The sequence below is a fragment of the Pelodiscus sinensis genome, chromosome Z (genome assembly GCF_052426305.1).
Source record: "Pelodiscus sinensis isolate ZL-2025 chromosome Z, ASM5242630v1, whole genome shotgun sequence".
NCBI lineage: Eukaryota > Metazoa > Chordata > Testudines > Trionychidae > Pelodiscus > Pelodiscus sinensis.
The window spans coordinates 4,471,132-4,491,665 of record NC_143085.1 but is presented as its reverse complement, the minus strand read 5'-3'; the positions used below and the strand labels follow the sequence as shown (position 1 = coordinate 4,491,665).

At 48.5% G+C, this 20,534-nt stretch overlaps 1 protein-coding gene across 3 annotated transcripts in view; it reads left to right on the top strand.

Annotated features, from left to right (window-relative positions):
- UPB1 (beta-ureidopropionase 1) overlaps positions 1-20,534 on the top strand; it is a 70,292-nt gene that overhangs the window by 17,353 nt on the left and 32,405 nt on the right. For all 3 annotated transcript variants that reach the window (XM_075897988.2, XM_075897989.2, XM_075897990.2), the window contains one exon: positions 14,485-14,654. In XM_075897988.2, the coding sequence (XP_075754103.1) occupies positions 14,485-14,654 (170 nt within the window). The remainder of the gene's footprint in view (positions 1-14,484; positions 14,655-20,534) is intronic.

Below are 20,534 nucleotides of genomic sequence, written 5' to 3'. Positions count from 1 at the left end.
ATTGCTGAAGCAGGAGGTATCTGCCCTCCTGACATTAGGGGCAGTTGAGCCCATTCCAATGGGTCTTGAGGGGAGGGGCTTTTACTCCTGTTACTTCCTTATTCCCAAGTCCAAGGGAGGTCTTCGTCCTATTCTGGACCTAAGGAATCTAAACTCATTTGTGAAGAATGCAAGGTTCAAAATGGTCACCCTTGCCTCCATCATCCTGTCCCTAGAGAAAGGAGACTGGTACTCTTCCCTCGACCTGAAGGATGCATATTTTCAGATATTGATAATCCCGGTCCACACGAAATTCCTTAGGTTCTTAGTAGGCAGGCACTATTTCCAGTTCATAGTCCTACTGTTCAGCTTTTCCATGGCTCCGAGGATCTTTACCAAATGTATGGTTGCTGTAACTGCATTCCTGAGGCAGCACTGGATCCAGATGTTCCCTTACCTTGACAGCTGGCTGATCAAAGGGTCATCCAGAGATCAGTTCCTAAGGCACATAGACTTCATCAGGACCCTTTTTCACAAACTGGGTCTCCTTGTAAACCAGGAGAAATCCATGCTCAACCCCACCCAAACGATAGACTTTGTTGGGGCGCACCTGTACTCTACAGTAGTGAAGGCATCCCTTCCCAGGTTCCTGGCCATCAGAGCGATAATAGAGGGTCTCAGAGCTGCGCCTCTCACGATGGCCTGCACCTGTATAAGACTCTTAGGTCACATGGCGGCCTGTACCTTTGTGGTACAACATGCCAGGCTGCACTTGCGGCACCTTCAAGCTTGGCTGGCTTCAGCCCACAACCCAGACGACTGGATGCTGTCCTCACGGTGCTGGACGATGTTCTCCGGTCTCTAGACTGGTGGTTGCAAGAGTGGGTTGTGAGTCATGGAGTCCCCATTTGCCAGGCGCACCCTGTCAGTGCAGCTGGTGACAGACGCGTCAGATACCGGATGGGGAGCCCACCTACTGAACCTCAGAACTCAAGGTATGTGGTTCTTCAGCGAAGGTGTGCTACGCATATAAATGTCAAAGAGCTCAGGGCGATCAGGCTGGCCTGCATAGTGTTCTTGCCCCACCTGGAGGGAACGGTAGTGTCAGTACTAATGGATAATACTACAGCCATGCATTATATCAACAAACAGGGTGGAGCTTGTTCTTCTCCCTTCTGCAAGGAGGCTTTCCTCCTGTGGGACTTGTGTATTGTGCACGGGATTCACCTGGAGGCGTCCTACCTCCTGGGGAATTGGAATGTTCTAGCAGACAGTCTCAGCAGATCATTCAAGGCCCACGAATGATCCATCAGAGAGGACGTCTTGGAGGTTGTCCCAGAGGTGGGGTTATCCCCTTCTCGACCTGTTCACTTCCCAGGGAAATTCCAAGTGCCCGAGCTACCGCTCATACCTGGGGCAAGGAATGGAGTCACTAGAGGACGCCCTGCTAGTATGGTGGCCCAAGCACCTCCTTTATGAGTTCCCATCCTTCCCCCTACTGCACAAGGTACTCCTGATGGTAACGCCAACACTGGTATGCCATGCTCCTGGATCTGGTGGTGGAGGAGTCCCTTGCCGCCAATCGTGAACCTGATCACTCAGGACCTGGGAGAGGGGAGGCTGTGCCACTCAAACCTGCCATCCCTCTACCAGGCAGCGTGGAACTTTTATGGTTAGCGGGTCAAGAACAACTCTGTTTGGATGCGATCAGGAGGGCTCTGATAGAGAGCAGAAAACCCTCGATAAGGGCGGCATAAGATGGATAAGGCCAAATGGAAGCGTTTCTCACTATGTGTAAATGGGGCAGGAGTTGACCTACTGAGTGCCCCTATTCCCCTCATTCTGGAATATCTCCTTCACTTTCGACAGCAAGGCTTATCAACCTCATCCCTTCGGATCCACCTAGCCGCCATTGCAGCGTTCCACCTGGGTGAAGGGGGCAGATCAGTGTTTGTGAATGTGCTAGTTAAGCGATTCCTCAAGGGTATAGATAGGCTTTACCCATATATAAGACAGCCCTGACGCAAGTGGGTCCTTACGAGGCTCATGAGCCCCCCGTTCAAATCCATGGCCACCTGCTCCTTGAAACACCTTTCGTGGAAGTTAGTGTTCTTAGTGGCCATCACTTCAGCCAGGAGAGTGTCAGAGCTCAGGGACCTCACTTCCGAGCCCTTTTATACGTAATCTTCAAGGACAGGGTTAGGCTTCGGCCCCACCCATCATTCCTACCCAAAGTAGTGTCATATTTTCACATGTCTCAGGATATCTATCTCCTAGTTTTCTTCCCCAAGCCGCATGCAACTTCAAGAGAGCAATCCCTGACTCCATAGACGTGAGGAGGGCCCTAGCATTCTACTTCAATAGGACAAGAGAATTTAGAAGGTCACCACAACTCTTTATTTCTATAACAGAGAGGATGAGGGATCTTCCTGTATCGGCCCAATGCTTGTCCTCGTGGATCACCTGTTATGAGATGGTGGGGTGAGAGGCACCCCCACTCACGGCTCATTCCATGAGGTTACAGGCCTCGTCAATGGTGTTTGTAGCACAGATGTCCATTCTCAAGATTTGTAGAGCAGCCACATGGTCCTCCATTCACACATTTACAACCCATTACGCTATTGCTTAGCAGGCTAGGGATGATGCAGCAGTTGGCAGGGCTGTGTTGCAGTCCCTTGCAGATTAGGTTTCCGACCCCACCTCCTGAGGCATTGTTTGGGAGTCCACCTAACTGGAATGGATATGAGCAAGCACTCAAAGAAAAAAGGGTTACTTATCTTGTAACTATTGTTCTTTGAGATGTGTTGTTCATGTCCATTCCAAATCCCACTTGCCTTCCCTCATCAGAAGTATCTGGCAAGAAGGAACTGAGGGGGTAGAGGGCCAGCAGTGTATATATGCACCAGTATAACGGTGCCACTCCAGGGGGCTCCCTGGCTGGCCCACCGGATACTACTAAGGCGAAAAAGCTCCCGAATCCATGCATGCGGCGTGCACACACCTATCTGGAATGGACATGAACAACACATCTTGAAGAACAGCCCCCCACTATAAAAAGGATGTGGATGCATTGGAGAGGGTCCAGCAGAGGGCAACCAAAATGATTAGGGGGCTGGAGCATATGACTTATGAGGAGAGGCTGAGGGACTTGGGTCTGTTTAGTCTGCAGAAGTGAAGAGTGAGGGGGGATTTGATAGCAGCCTTCAACTTCCTGAAGGGAGGTTCCAAAGAGGATGGAGAGAGGCTGTTCTCATTAGTGACAGATGGCAGAACAAGGAGCAATGGTCTCAAGTTGTGGTGGGAGAGGTCCAGGTTGAATATTAGGAAAAACTATTTCACTAGGAGGGTGGGGAAGCACTGGAATGGTTTACCTAGGGAAGTAGTGGAGTCTCCATCCCTAGAGTTGTTTAAGTCTCGGCTTGACAAAGCCCTGGCTGGGTTGATTTAGCTAGAATTGGTCCTGCCTAGAGCAGGGGGCTGGACTTGATGACTTTCTGAGGTCTCTTCCAGTTCTATGATTCTATGATTCTAACAACAGTTATGAGGTAAGTAACCTTTTCTGTTTACAGGTACTGCTGCTGTAGCGGAGATAGAAGTGCACCTCCTCCAGCCAGGCAGCTCCATGCATGGCAGCCTTGAGCCTGAGCATGGGGCTCAGTAAGCAGCTGTGGGGCTGTGCTGCCACGCATCTTAGAGAGAACCTTGATAAGGACCTAGAACCCTGTGTTGCAGATGTCTCTATAGTCTGTGCCGAATTAGCTAGATGCATGTTTCATTTCCAGTTGGGAAATTGCAATGAAAGGTAGCTAAACTATAGATAAGTAGAGCCCTGGAAATCTGTAGATATCTGCTTTATATCCATGGCTTATTTCTGCAGATATGGATGCGGATACACATTTTGGTATCTGCATAGGGTTCTGTGTATAAGTACTTTCACTTTTGTGTGTATGCAGTTTCAACAGTTGCCACAGGGATGTAATGTGATCACCAGTGAGAGGTGGTCTATGTGATCATGAATGGCAGGAGAAGCATTAAAACAATTTATTAACTTATTTAACCGTTTTGACAATTCCTACTGTATATGTTTCACTATAATATCCAGTAGTGTTTGTCTAAAATACATCACTCTGTTAGCAGGTGTTGATCCTGCTTGGAAGAGGTTACATTTTCTACTGGTAACATGTTACCTTGCCTAGATATAAAAGAGGTGGGCATGGCTCTATGAAAAGAGAGAGAGACAGACCTTGGTTGAAGGCTGAACAGCTCACACAAGGGGGGGGAAGGATGATTTGATCTTTATTAACAGAGAAAACTACAATAAAGGGGAAAAAACAGAACCAGGGCCGTGAGTTAGACTTCTCAGATTGGGAGGATTGTCTATATGTAGAGAAAGCTGGGAAAGATGCCAGCTTGTAATCATCCATGGTGAATCAATGAGAGCTAAATGTAAAGGGGAGAAGGATTGGTTTCTAACCTTTTCAGCTGTGTGTAGGAGGGTGTATAAATAAACAAAAATCAATCCTCCTTGAGGCATCAGTTAGTTGCTGTGGAGATGATTATGACCTCTAGTGAGGAATAAAGAGCAAGAGCAGATGAATTCCCCCAAGCAATAACAAGCTTTTCTTCTCTTATGTTAGTGGAAAAAACTGTGGACTGAGAAATAAAAATAAATTAAAAAGTTATAACATAGGCAGAACTGTTTTGAAATATTATTATTTATTAAAACATAACTGCCATGTTGAGTCAGACCAACAGTTCATCTAATCCAGTTTCCTGTCTCTGTTAGACTGTCTCTAAACTACACTTTCTCAAAAAAGGGATGTAAATTAAACACTTCAAAATTGCAAATGAAGCCGGTATTTAAATTTCCTGTGCTTCATTTGCATAATGGTGGCTGTGGTTTTTTTCAAAATGGGGCTTTTCGAAAGAAAAACAGCTGTTTAGATAGGAATTGATCAAAAATAATACCCTGAGGAAGTACAGGATCTTTTAAAAAAAAAGTTTTATTTTCGAACGATCCCCGTCTAAATGGCCATTTTTCTTTCAAAAAGCCCAGTTTCGAAAAAAAAACACAGCCACCATTATGCAAATGAAGTGCGGGAAATTTAAATCCCAGCTTCATTTGCAATTTCGAAGTGTCTAATTTACATCCATTTTTTGAGAAAAGGAATGTAATCTAGACACAGCTCTAGTGGCTAGTACTAGAGCTTGAAGAGGAATTTGGGAAAAATATCCCAGATTTTCCACTCTTGGCTTCTGGCAGTCAGAGTTTTAGGTTGTCTGGAGCATTAGGTTGTATTCCTACTGATCTGGGCTAATAGCCATTGATGGAACTATCATACAGCAACTTATCTAATGCTTTTTTGAACCCAGTTACATTTTTTATCTTCACAGCATCCCCTGGCAATGAATTCCACAAATTCATTGTGCATGTGTGAAGAAATACTTCCTTCTTCTTCGAGTGGTCCCCGTGGGTGCTCCACTCCAGGTGTCGGGCCCCGTCCCGGCGCCGCTGGTCGGAAAACTTCTATAGCCGTAGCCGAGCCGGACCGCGCACGCGCGGACGCAGCGCGCGGCGTTCGCGCCTTTGCAACGGACCGGCTCCCCCTTGTCAGTTCCTCTCAGCCGCCCGTGGTTGCTGGCGGAACGCCGTTTGTCTCCTCAGACAGGAGCCGTTACTACACAAAAAAAAAAAAAAAAAAGAAAGAGAAAGTTAGTTAGTTAATTGGTTAATAATAGTTAGTTAGGTAAAAAAAAAAAAAAAAAAAAGAAGACAAAAACGAGACATTATGCCTGGGTCACCGGGATTTAAACGGTGCGCTCTCTGCAAGGAAGCCATGCCAGCATCTGACGGGCATGAAGCTTGTGTCAGATGCTTAGGAGAGGCGCATGTGCCACAAAAATGCACTCACTGTGCTAAATTGACTCCGCGGGCACGCAGAGATAGAGATATGCGCCTGAAACTGCTGTTGTGTGACAAAGCTTTACAGCCTCCGGAGCAGCAGGTCTCAAAGTCCTCTATAGGACAAAGGAAGAGATCAGATTCCCCTGAGGCGTTGGGATCAAAAAAGAAGAGAGTTTCTCCCACCCGCTCTCTCCCGCCTCCCTCGCTGTCCCGGGCTGGTCAGGAGCACAAGCCGGGTGTCTCCGGGGCGGCAACGCACTCAGGCAGGTCGCATAAGCCGCAAGCGGCAAGCCGCTCGTTATCGGCACCGGCTCCGCGTCCCGCCGAGAGCACGGTCGCTGCGGAACGCTCGGCACCGCCACAGGGGCTGGAGCCGCGACAGTCTGCCCAGCCGCATCGAGCGGCACCGCAAACGGCTATTGGGGGCCAGGACAAGCCGGCACCGTGCTCGGCACCGGATGCCGCATTGCCAGATGGCACCGGGGAGCGGAACGAACGGGGCCGGCAGATCGCCCCCCACCGTGCCGAGTCGGCACCGGCAGATCATGCTGCTATCGCAGCTGCACCGAGTGACCATCTGCCTGCGGTGCCGGGCAGGATGCTAATGCCTGCCGACAATGCTGGCGAAATTATTCCTCCCCCTACCAGCTGTTCCTTATCAGTGCAAGGGGGAGAGGCTTCCCCTGCCTCAGCAGTCCCGACAAAGGCTGCTAGAAAGTCAGCACGAAGGCATTCAATTTCACCTTCACCTCAGCCTTCAGTTTCTCCTTCTCAGTCAATGAGGGCTAGTCATCCTCCGTTGTCTCATAGCCCAACAATGCCTTCTCCTCGCTGTAGGTCAAGATCTTGTTACTCTGACCATCGGGAACGATATCATTGCTACCGTCGGGAATCATCATACAGATCCCGCTCACCTAGCTACTCCCCGCCTAGATCTTATCATAGGCGGTATGACAGCAGATATTCCTCGCGAAGGTCTTCCCCTGACCATTTTGAATATAGAAGTCACCGGTCAGTTTCGGGATATGGGAGACCTCATTCTCGCTCTCATCACTGCTGCTGCCATACTCCTCATGAGGCACGTCAATCATCTCCAATTCAACACTGGAAGAGGGCATCGCCTAAGCACCAGAATCCTTCGCCTTCAGTTCAGCTATCTGAGCCCGAGGAAGGCCAGATATCGGATACGGACGATCAATTACGATCTGTAACTCAAAAAGATATTTCGACATCTTCCCCAGACGATGCAGTGTTTGAAGGGGATCCATCTCCCCCGGACGACACTAAAGACTTTCAAGACCTTTTTAGGAGAGTAGCCCAGTCTCAAGAGGTTCAGATAGCAGACACTCCAACGAAGCAGTTTAAGCTCTGGAGAAATTTACACCCCAAACAACAATCTAAGGTTGCTCTTCCTATGGACGAGGCGATCCTCCAATCAGCAGCAGAGATTTGGAATACCCCGGCTTCGACTCCACCAACTTCGAAACCGGCGGAAAAGCGTTATTTTATAGCATCCAAAGACTCGGAATTTCTGTTTACTCACCCGCAACCAAACTCCTTGGTCGTCGACGCAGCTCTCCAAAGGGCTAAGAACCCACAATTGAAGAATGCGGGGGCTGATAAAGAGGCAAAGAAACTTGACATATTTGGCCGAAAGGTTTATACATCGGCCACCTTGCTTCTTCGCATAGCGAATTATACAGCTCTGTTGGCGAATCATAGCTTCGACAGTATAGCGAAACTTACAGACCTGTCCCAAAGATCATCGGAGGCGGACAGAGAGTTGTTACGATCGATCCTCAAGGAGGGCTATGCATGTTCCAAGGCCAATCTTCAGATAGCCATGGATATAGCAGATACAGCAGCTCGAGGAGTGGCAACAGCGGTGTCCATGAGGCGCTCTTCTTGGCTCGCCACGGCGGCAGTGCCCAAGGAGTTGCACTCCAAGGTAGAAGACCTCCCGTTTGACAAGGTGAGGTTGTTTGCAGAAAAGACAGATGAGGTGCTTCACACGGGAAAAGATTCAAGAACGACACTTCGGACGCTGGGGATGTACGCACCGCCATTCCGCCGCCGTCGTTATTTTCCATACCAAAGACGGTACGATTATCAGTCTCGGAGGCAAACAAATCGTCCGTTCGACCAGTCGCGACCTAGACAGCGCCCTCAACGAAGGCGTCCACCACCACCCAGGGTGACGGGCACGCCCGCCTCAAAACAGCAAGTTTGACTCCCTTGTCGGGGGCAAGCGCATCATACCAATCGTCATTACACAGACAAAACCCATTTTTCACCACCGCTTACGACCTTACTATCATCAATGGGTCGCAATAACATCGGACAAGTGGGTTCTGGAAGTCATAAGCAGCGGCTTCACCATTCCTTTCACTTCCATTCCTCCCACCACCCCACCCTCCCCGTCCCTTTTCAGGGACCCATCTCACGAGGATCTCCTGCGACAGGAAGTCCATCACCTCCTGGACATCGGAGCGATAGAGAGGGTCCCCGATCAGTTCAGGGGAAGAGGGTTCTATTCCAGATACTTTCTAACGGAAAAGAAAACGGGGGGCTGGAGACCCATTCTCGATCTAAGACGTCTGAATCGTTATCTTCGCAGACAGCGCTTCAAAATGGTGACACTGACTTCCATAATCCCATCCCTCGATGTCAACGATTGGTTCGCTGCCCTCGATTTACAAGATGCGTATTTTCACATCACAATACATCCCGCGCACAGGCGTTTTCTGCGATTTATGATAGGTCTCGATCATTTTCAGTATCGGGTTCTACCATTCGGTCTGGCTTCAGCACCCAGAGCCTTCTCAAAAACCCTGGCCGTCGTGGCAGCTCATCTGCGTCGGTTACAGGTGATAATATATCCATACCTGGACGACTGTTTAATAAAAGGTGCCACGCAGCGAGAGGCATCGCAGATGGTGGCGACGGTAGAACAAACGTTCGAGTCACTCGGCCTCCTCCTCAACAGGAAAAAATCAACACTTATTCCGACGCAATTCATAAAGTTTATAGGGATAAACCTCGATTCACGCACGGCAAGAGCTTACTTACCTCACGAAAGGTTTCAAGCGATCAAGGATCTCGTGACCATACTAACCAGCAACACCATGGTATCGGTACACAGTTGCCTGCGTCTCCTGGGCCACATGGCAGCGGCCACTGCTGTAGTTCCTCATGCGCGCCTCCACCTGAGGGGTCTCCAACATTGGTTGTCCACAGTTTATGTCCCTGTGAGGCACGACATCCAAAAGGTAGTATGCCTACCTCCGCATGTCCAAAGATCCCTGCAGTGGTGGACGAAAAAGCAAAACCTTCTGCCAGGGGTTCCATTCCATCGACAACAACCATCGGTACAGATAACATCGGATGCCTCACTCATCGGCTGGGGGGCCCACATGGGCAGCGAACGAATTCAGGGCAAATGGTCTCCCAGCGAAAGGCGTCTGCACATAAATCTGTTGGAGCTTCGGGCAATCTTCTACGCATGCAAACATTTTCTTCCCCACATCAGAGGTCTGACAGTGAGGATACTGACGGACAATATAGCTGCAATGTATTATGTCAACAGACAAGGAGGAGCACGGTCACGATCCCTATGCGCCGAAGCAGTGCGATGTTGGAACTGGTGCATACAGAACAACGTAACCATAGCAGCGTCGTACTTACCTGGCACCGCCAATGTAATTGCAGACTCTCTCAGCAGGCAATTCCCCACGGATCACGAGTGGGAGATAAGGACAGATGTACTTTCTGTGGTATTTCAGAAATGGGGGATTCCATAGGTAGACCTATTCGCAACATACAACAACAAGAAATGTCGCCTGTATTGCTCGAGAGCAGGGCTCGGCAAGGGCTCTCTCGGCGATGCGCTTCTGGTCACATGGAAGAAGACACTTCTGTATGCTTTTCCCCCCACAGTGCTTATCTCCAGGACACTGGAGAAAATCAGCTTAGAAGCGGCGACTGTCATTCTGCTAGCGCCAGCGTGGCCCAGGCAAGCCTGGTATCCATTCTTACACAGAATGTCAGTTCAACCACCTTACCCTCTTCCTCTTCACCAAGACCTCCTTACTCAGGAACGAGGCACGCTGTTACACCCCAGACTGCAGGCGTTGCATTTGACGGCGTGGCTCCTCAGTGGTTAAAAGGGGATGAGAATCGCTGTTCTGAGCAGGTCAAGACAATACTTCTACACAGTAGGAAAGACTCTACGAGGAACACGTACCTTGCAAAATGGCGGAGATTCGCTAACTGGTGCATTCAAAACAACATACACCCTCTCTCATCTCCTCTACAACACGTTTTGGACTACATCCTTCACTTACGGACTTCAGGGCTGGCACTATCGTCCCTAAGAGTGCACTTGGCAGCCATCAGTGCTTTTCACCAGCCAATAGAAGGTTCCTCGCTCTTCTCCCATGCAATTACAAAGAGGTTCCTCAAAGGGCTCCTAAATTTGCATCCACCACGAAGGGCGCCTTCCCCTTCTTGGAATCTGGATTTAGTATTGGACACCATTATGTACCCACCTTTTGAGCCCTTGACATCAGTTTCTCTGCATATGCTAACAATGAAAACAGTCTTCCTCCTTGCAATTACATCGGCAAGAAGGGTAGGTGAACTGGGGGCGTTGATGGCAAGCCCTCCTTTTACAGTTTTTTCCAAAGATACAGTGACGCTGCGATTACACCCAGATTTTATTCCCAAAGTCTGTTCTTCCTTCCATATTAACGAGCCTGTGGTCCTCCCGACTTTTTATCCCAAGCCTCATTCTTCAACTAGGGACGCTCTGTTTCACACGCTCGATGTCCGACGTGCGCTCTCTTTCTATATAGATAGAACACGTCAATGGAGACGCACTGACAGACTGTTGGTATCTTTGGCACCTAGATCAAAGGGCAAAGCGCTTTCCACTCAACGCATTGCAAATCTCATCACTCTCTGTATTACGAAATGCCACTTGCTTAGGAATAAGCCTCTACCTGTTTTACCTCGGGCTCATTCTACGCGAGCGGTAGCGACTACCACTGCCTTTGCAAAGGGTATTCCCCTTGCGGATATCTGCCGGGCAGCTACCTGGGCCTCTAGCGCAACTTTCGCACGGCATTATGCCGTAACTAAGAGGTGGGCTTCAGATACAGCGGTAGCCTCTGCAGTCCTGTCCACAGTAGAAAATAACTGACCCGGAGCGCATTCTGGGTTACTGCTTTATACTCACCTGGAGTGGAGCACCCACGGGGACCACTCGAAGAAGAAGAAGAAGTTACTCACCCTGTGTAGTAACGATGGTTCTTCGAGATGTGTCCCCGTGGGTGCTCCACGCCCCACCCTCCTCCCCGCTCCGGGTCTTTCTGCTTTATCTTTCAGAGACCGAGCGGTGAGAGGAACTGACAAGGGGGAGCCGGTCCGTTGCAAAGGCGCGAACGCCGCGCGCTGCGTCCGCGCGTGCGCGGTCCGGCTCGGCTACGGCTATAGAAGTTTTCCGACCAGCGGCGCCGGGACGGGGCCCGACACCTGGAGTGGAGCACCCACGGGGACACATCTCGAAGAACCATCGTTACTACACAGGGTGAGTAACTTCTTCTTACAGTTGTTTTAAACCTGCTGCCTATTAATTTTATCGTGTTGAACCCTAGTTTGTGTGTTATGTAAGTAAGAGGTAAATAATAATTCTGTATTTACTTTCTCGGCACCATTCATGATTTTATAGACCTCTGTCATATTGTGACCTTTGGTCATGGACTGTCCATGAATTTTATTAATTAAAACAGATTAAAGTGATACCAAGCAGAGCAGAAAATGGTTACAAAGAAAACAAAAGTATAACAGGCTTCTGAGAGATTAATATAACCTCTGTAGGTTCCAACCTTTGTCTAAAGCAGTTTGCTCACCTCAGCTGGTTTGAATTACCAGCCCACATATTTGGGACTGGCTTTACATAGATGCAAAGAGTGTTGACATCTGTATTCCCTCGATGCCTGTTTGCTGTTTTTTATATTACACAAGTTCATTACATTCTGTTTCCAGAATGAAGATGCTTACTTGTGGTTCAGACTGTATTCCCTCTGATGGACTGGCAGCATGCTGTTTTCTTATTTGATAACTAGTGTTTACCTCAGATGCAAATGAAATGTTTATTGCTTCTGGTATCACTGTGCATCATGTACATTATGTATACAGGCAAATCAACATTCCTTTTTTGAGGATAAACTTGCTTGATAAACTCTATCCCAAAGCATTTTAGGGACATGTTTCCAGCACACACATGACTCTTCACATCGTTTTAACATACATCATATGGTGACATTAATGATTGGCATCTCACCAGCTTTCATTTGATAATTCACATTACACTCTTTACATATGAATACTGCAAGAGCAACTATCTATATGTGTTGTTAGTCTTTAAGGTACTACTAGACTATTTGTTGTTTTTAAAGATTTTCCTGTTATAAACAAACACGGCTGCCCCTCTGAAGATGTTAAATATAGTGAGTGTGTTAGGGCTGACAGGAGTTTACAGAGCAGAGGGCTTTTGGATAGCTGGTAATGAGTGGCTCTTACGGTCAAATTTGTGGTTAAATCATGTGATTCCTTTATTCTCAGACCAGGCCGGAGATTACTGTCCTTTGATGCTACCCATGATTATCTCAGATAGGCACGGACCATGTAGTTCTGTTCCAGCTCAATATAATGATAGTGGCAAATGCAGTGATCAAGCTACATCCTTAAATAAAATTTTATTTATTTAGAACCAGAGTTTTCTCTTAAGTCCTTATCTTAAAAAAAATTAAGCACACTATATGCATGTCTGATTTTTCCCTAGGGCATTCCATTCCCTGGATCTGGATTTAAGAAGGCCCACTTTTTTAGATTCTCTTCACAACATCCAGCTTTCTGTAAAAACTTTAAAGAATAACAAATAGTCTAGCAGCACCTTAAAGACTAACAAAACATGTAGTCATGTGTTAGCCTGTCTCCATAGATAGGTGACAACCCTCTCTGGAGGAATCGAGACACTTTTAAACTGTTCATAGTTCATAGGGAGAGCTTCCTCCCTGGCTGCAGGAAACAGGACTGCTACAGTCTACGGCTGCGTCTAGACTGTCATGATTTTGCGGAAATACTTTTAACGGAAAATTTTTTCCATTAAAAGTATTTCTGCAAAAGAGCATCTAGATTGGCACGGATGCTTTTGCGCAAAAAGTGCTTTTCCGCGAAAGCATCCGTGCCCAGTATAGACGCGCTTTTGTGCAAGAAAGCTCAGATGGCCATTTTAGCCATTGGGCTTTCTTGCACAAAAAATTAAGGTGCCTGTCTACTCTGGCCCTCTTGCACAAGTATTCTTGCACAAGAGGGCTTATCCCTGAGTGGGAGCGTCAAAGTATTTGCGCAAGAAGCATTGAATTCTTACATTAGAACGTCAGTGCTCTTGCGCAAATTCAGGCTGCTAGTGTAGACAGATGGCAAGATTTTGCGCAAAAGCGGCTGTTATCTTAGGCAGTTAAGGGAGGGGGGACTTCTTTTAGTACCATTAGAGTTCTCTTGGAAAGGACTTAAGGGGAAGCAGACTACACATGGTGCATGTGTGCACCAGTTCATTTGCATGATTACATTTCAAACAAGTTTATATAGGTGTTAATGGTTTAAGGTAAGAAAAAAAAGATTTTTAACCGAATTTTTTTAGTGTTGTAGATATCTATAACTCTGAACTTAATGATTTTTTAATTCCTTTGTGACTAATTAATACATGGTAAATTGTATTGCATTAAGGCCAGATCTTTGCTATTTGGTAGAGTTCTCTTTTGAGTCAGAAGTTGCAAGAACTAGATGTGATATTAGCTGTTTTGTAGGATGAAACCTTATTTGCAAGATCTTTCATGCTTCACAGAACTTCTTCAGTCTGGTCCAAAGAGTTCCTGAAATATTGAGGATGGGACCATGGCACTCAGGGAGCTTGTGGGGTAGAATGGAGAAAATGCAAGGGGTTCCTTGTGTACAATAAACTTGGCCTGCAGAAGCTACCAAGTGCATGACCTCCTACTTCCTTGTCTGTTGAACCAAACAAAGTTGAGTGTTTTTACTTCCTGTTGGCATTGATGGCAATGTAACGTGAGCCAGTGGGAAAGGAAGCTCATGTGACTTTTATCCAACTCTCCATTCTGAGTACTCTTCCTTCTTTGTACCATCATAACTCATCTCCCTTGCCTTCAATTGCAGCAGCTATAATTTTTGCTTTTACCATTTTGGCATGGTGGGTGGGGCAATAAGGTCAAAAAGTCTATGGAGAATGTCATATTGCTATAGGAGTATGTGAAAAAACCATGTGGCACAGCCCTTTTGTCAAACAGTGAGTAAAGAGAAGTAAAAATGGTCTAGGGTTTGATCTCTGTCCCTCAAGACAGCCATTTCTGTTGGATCTGTACATACAGTGCAGATATGTAGTGGCTGAGGGGCTGACAACATACTGTTGGGCCCCAGAAATCTAATGAATTTTAAAGGCTGGTTATAGGTTCTGGTTCTGAAGGATGGATAAACATGGAGACAGTGCCTGAAGATACCTGCTTGTGTTTTTTTCCTAGTCTACTTACTATATGGAGGGCAACACAGGGCATCCTGTGTTCCAGACTCAGTTTGGAAGGATTGCTGTGAATATCTGTTTTGGGCGCCATCATCCCCTCAACTGGCTCATGTACAGTCTAAATGGAGCAGAGATTATCTTTAACCCTTCAGCCACTACTGGAGAGCTCAGGTAAAATACAGACAACTTGTGGTCTGTCCATTTCTTGGGATGAGATGTATTGTGGAATGAAATACCCGTGTGTCCCATGTTTCCAGAAGGAGGAAAACATGTATTTTTTTCTTAATAGTTCAAATTACACATCATTCCTTTTTTTTTTTTTTTTTTTGGTGATATCAATGTGGAATGGCTACATCAGGGCAGACCATAAAAAGCAGGGCAGACATAGTGGTATGTTCTATAATTAGATTTCACCAAGCCAGTAACAAATGTGAACTCCTGAATCATTTTACTAGTCCTACCATGGAGCCATAGACAATCCTCTTAGGATTTCCAGTCTATCTTGCCACCCTGACAAATTGGAGTTTTTGATAAAATGTCACTCCAAAATCACATCATATTCAGGTTGCTCCCAGTCCCAAGAGAACCATCACTTATCCCCCAATTAGTGGGTACCTTAGATCTTATCTTATATCGAAGACAATGCTGGTAACCAATTCAAGAGTAAATGAACTAAAGGCTTATTATCTAAGAAAATAAAATAAAGAGTTATATAGGGTATGTCTAGACTACATGCCTCTGTCGTCAAAGGTATGTAGATTAGGCTACCGGGCATAGGGAAATGAAGCCGTGATTTAAATAATCGCAGCTTTATTTAAATTAAAATGGCTGCCGCACTCTGCCGACCAGCTGATGATCAGCTGTTTGTCGGCAGATTGGGGCAGTCTAGATGTGTCACGGTTGACAAGGAAGCCTTTGTCAACTGGCGGAGATATGCCTCATGAAACCAGGTTTACCTGCGCCAGTCAACAAAGGCTTCCTTGTTGACCCCCATGCGTCTAGACTGCCCCGATCTGCCAACAAACAGCTGATCATCAGCTGGTCGGCAGAGCGCAGTAGCCATTTTAATTTAAATGAAGCCGCGATTTTTTAAATCGCGACTTCATTTCCCTATGCCGGGTAGCCTAATCTACATGCCTCTGATGATGTGATGTGAATCCTTATTTCTAGCTTCTTCTTATAGGAAGTGCTCTGAAAAGAGCACTTTTCTGCTAAAGTTCTTCATTTGCATTCCATAATGATTCTTTCTGAGGTCGGTGACTTATTTAGTTATCTCAGTATAGACAATGTAAATCTTTGCTATTACAATGGGATACAGGTAAGTTGAAACAGCACATGTAACATCCTATTTTTTTTATGTTTAAACATCTAATTCACTCTCACACATTTAGCAGTCTTTTTGATCTGTGAATTGGCTACACAAATGAATTGGCCTGTCTTTCAGCTCTTAATTTGTAAGCATTCAGTGAGGGCTGGTGGGATGTTGGCATAAACTGGCACCTGGTCTGCCAACATAAGTGCATCTATTAGCTGAGGTCCAGTTTTCGAGAATGTGTCAAAGGTGTCAAGATGATCCTAGTATAGTACATGTACTTTTTCATTTATCCAAATGACAGTGGAATCTGAAAAGAAATTCAGTTCTGTAGGATATACACTTTTCTCTAGTAACCAGTGTTGTCTGATGTGTTGATTATGCATCAATTATGTTGATTACACTTGGAGGATTAGTAGGTTCTCATTCTTTTTTGAGTGATTGCTCATGTGCATTCCAATATAGGTGTGTGTGTGCAGCATGCACGCATCATCGGAAGTTTTTCCCGCAGCAGTACCCTTAGGGCCAGCAGGGAGCCCCCTGGAGTGGCGCTGGTATACCGGCCCATATATACCCCTGCTGGCTCCCTCACCCACTCAGTTCCTTCTTACCACCATGATGGCCGTTGGAACAACCCTCAGCTCCTCAACGTGATCATTGTCTTCATTGTTTTTCTTCAATCTCTAGTTGATCTTCAGCTAAGTGTCTGCAATTTAAGTTAAAGACTCTTTTGTTATTTTCTGTTGATTGTTCCCCGTCGCGGCATGCCATGCGCCCGTGGCAGGGCATGCCCAGCCCGCAAGGCTTTAAGCCCTGTAAAAAGTGTAATAGGCCTGTGCCGTGGGGTGACCTACACTTGTCATGCTTAAAGTGCCTGGAAGAAGCATACCTTACAGAGGTGTGTAAAATCTGTAAGGCCTTCAAGCCCTGGACAAAACACGAGAGGGAGTCACACCTTAAGATCCTCCTCATGGAAGTAGCGCTCCAACCAGCACTGGACTCAGCACCGACCTCTTGGAGTGCACTGGCCCCGGTGTGCGACAATTCCGCACACCGTGCCTCTCTGGCACCACAGGGGCCCCGGCACCGTTCTCAATCGTCGGTGCCTCAGAAGAGGCGGCGGCCTAACAGGGATTGATCCCCACCTAGGCATGTATCCTCCATGCACCCTCCAGTGGAGCATATGGTGTCGACGAACCCAGAGCCTGAGCCTTCTAGATCGGGTGGGCCTGTCTCCCAGCGAGGGGACGTCAGCCCTCAGGAGGACTTCCCTGAGCCATCTACACCGGAGGCTTTAGAGGCAGTGAGGGTTTTAATCGAGTCCTTCCTCTTGCCTCCTCCTCCGACTCTGGCACCCCCTAGGCGGCACAAGGACTCTTGGCACCGATCGCCCCCCGGGGCGACCAAAGTCATGGTGCATGAGGGCAGACATCGCCCGGCCCCGACGGCACTGCATGCGGCACCGGCCATCGAGGCACAGGCTACCCTGCTACCGGCCAAAGACATGGCACTGGACTTGGTGCAGCAACATCGCCCAGCACCGTCACTGCCCCAGGGCCCATCGGCACCTATCTCCGTGCAGGCCTCCCATGCGGCCATGCCTCCTCCACTGCCTCGGCACCACGACAAGCCAGAGTCCATGTCTCGGCGCACTGCAACTCCTTTGGAATCTGTGCTGGCACCGCACTTCACCCGTAGACACCTTGGACGATCCAGATCGCAAGGATGTCCTGTGGGTGAGGTCCAAAAGGGGTCATCATCCTCCTCCCCGGATGAAGCGTTAGCCAGCTCCACCTCGTCTGTGCCCTCCATGGATGCTAGAACCCCTCAGAACCTTCTTCGCTGCCTGGCCCAAAGTTTGGGGGTTCAAACGGAGAAGGTTTCTGACAACTCGGATCCTACTGTTGACATTCTGCATGCTGACACCCCTTATAGAGTGGCTTTACCAGTCCACAAAACAGTGGCCAAAATTTCCAAAGCCTTGTGGCAAATCCCGCCTCTATTCCTCCGATGGATAAGCCTGCGGAAAGGAGGTACTTTGTCCCTCAAGAGGGTAATGAACATCTCTTCTTTCACCCTCCCCCGGGCTCATTGGTGGTGCAAGTCGTTAATCAAAAGAGAGAGACAAGGGCAGCTTGCTGTCACCCCTAAGAATAGGGAGGCCAAAGAGTCTGACCTGCTGGGATGGAAGGTCTATGTGTTAGGGGCATCCAATATTGCATTGCCAACCAGCAAGTCCAATTGTCCTATTACACATACAACACCTGGGTGTCCATGGACAAGTTTACGGACTTGCTTCCCAGGGACTCCCGCTCTGAGAACAAAGCTCTTCGCGATGAGGAGAGAGCAATCTCCAGAGCGGCTCTCCAAGTGGTTCTCGACATGGTGGACACCACTGCTCGAGTGATGGTCACTAGGGTGGTTCTGTGCCGTAGCTCATGGCTCCAGGGTTCTGGGGTGCCGCTGGAGCTCCAAAACACCATTCAGGAACTCCCGTTCAAGTGCCCTTCACTCTTTTCGGAGCAGACTGACCAGAGGCTTCATGGTCTCAAGGATACCAGGGCAACGTTAAAGTCTTTGGGCCTGCACACTCCTGCTACCCAGAGGAGTACCTACTCAAATAGGAATGTTCCTAGGGTGCCTCCCCAGGGCCCATGCCCCGACTTCGCCCGCCATAGGAGCAGGAGTGGCAATGGCAGGAATGACAGGCGCTGGCCGTGCCTAGACCCTAATAATAGCCAGGGGCCCCCTAACAAGCCCCCAGGGCTCCATCAGAGGTTTTGATGGGACCCTTGAGGGCATCTTACCAGTCTCCTCTCTATCTTTCCGGGACCGTTTATCCCATTTCCTCCAGGCCTGGCAGTCTGTTACATCGGACCAATGGGTGCTGGAGATAGTGAAAAGGGATTATGTAATCCTTTCCACTCGCACTCTCCTTCCCAATCCCCTACCCCATCCCTTTTCAGGGACCCCTCTCACGAGCCTATACTACAGGAGGAAATAAATCATAGCCTCATGCTAGGGGTAGTAGAATGCGTTCCCTCCGAGCTTCGGAATAGGGGATTCTATTCCCGTTACTTTCTGGTTCGAAAGGCGAAAGGGGGCCTTCATCCCATTCTGGACCTCAGAGCTCTAAACTCCATTGTCAAGACAAAATTCAAAATGGTGACTCTGGCGTCCATTATCCCTTCCTTAGTCCCCGGAGACGGGTATGCTGCCCTCGACTTAAAAGATACTTTCACATTTCAATTACCTCCCGCCATTGGAGGTTTCTACAGTTTACCGTGGGCTTGGACCATTACCAATTCACGGCCCTCCCCTTTGGTATTTCTGCAGCCCCTCAGGTCTTCACCAAATGCATGGCAGTGGTGGGTGCTGAGCTCAGAAAAAGGGATGTCCAATTGTTCCCCTACCTAGACGATTGGCTCCTGAGGGGGGAGTCAGAGACTCAGGGGGGAGCCCACATCATCACGGTCCGCAGTCTCATCGAAGACTTAAGCCTTCTGTTGAATCTGGACAAACTGACCCTAACTCTTACCCAGACAATAGGGTTTGTGGGCACCACCCTAGATTCCCTGGCGCAGAAAGCTCTCTGCTCAGATCCCGGTTTCTTACAATACAGACAGCTGTCGGTGCTCCAGAACTTTCTGGTGACCACCGCCCGGACTTGCATGCATCTGCTAGGCCTCATGGCCACCTGCATTTATGTAGTGCAGCACGCCAGACTGTGCATGCTCCTGCTACAGATATGGCTATCGCAGGTCCACAACCTGGTCATCCACTCTTGGGACATGGTGCTGACAGTGCCCGTCCCCTCCTCCTTGCATTGGAATGGTGGACCCACCAGGCAGAGGTCTGTGCAGGGGTTCCATTCTCCAGACCAGAGCCATCCATCTGACTGGTCATGGATGTGTTGGACATGGACTGGGGAGCTCACCAAGGAGACCTCCACACGCAAGGTATGTGGTCTGAGGACGAAACCTCCCTGTATATCAATGTCAGGGAGCTCCGGGCAGTCCGATTGGCTTGGGTGGTTTTCCTTCCCCACCTGAGGGGCAAGTCCGTCCTCGTTCTGTCGGACAACACGACAGTGGTGACATACATAAACAAGCAGGGCGGGGCCTGTGCCCTTCGCCTATGCTTGGAGGTGATCTGCCTGTGAGACCTCTGCATCGGGGCGGACATCCACCCAATGGCCTCCTATCTCCCAGGCTCACAGAACGTCTTGGCGGACAGGCTGAGCAGATCATTTGCGGGTCATGGGTGGTGCCTGCACTGGGATGTAGCCCACTCCATCTTCCGCATGTGCGGGTTTCCCCACCTGGACCTGTTCTCCACGGGACAGAACAAGAAGAGCCCTCATTTCTGCTCCCTCATGGGTCAGGGGCAGGATTCCTTGGGGATGCCCTCTTCCTCCTTTGGTCTTGAGGCCTGTTGTACGCCTTCCCACCTCTTCCGCTAGTTCACAAGGTCCTCCTGAAAGTCTGGGGGTTCAGGGTGTCCCTGATTTTAATTGCCCTTGCATGGCCCAGACAACATTGGTTTTCGACCCCCCTCAGCCTATCCTGCGAGAGGCCCGTTTCCCTCCCACTGGTCTCGGACCTGATATCCCAGGACTTGGGCAGGCTCTGCCACCTGGACCTGCAATCACTGCACCTGACATAGTGGAAGCTCTGTGGTTAACAGCAAAGGAGCTCCATTGCTCCAAATAAGTCCAGGAGGTCCTCCTGGGTAGCAGA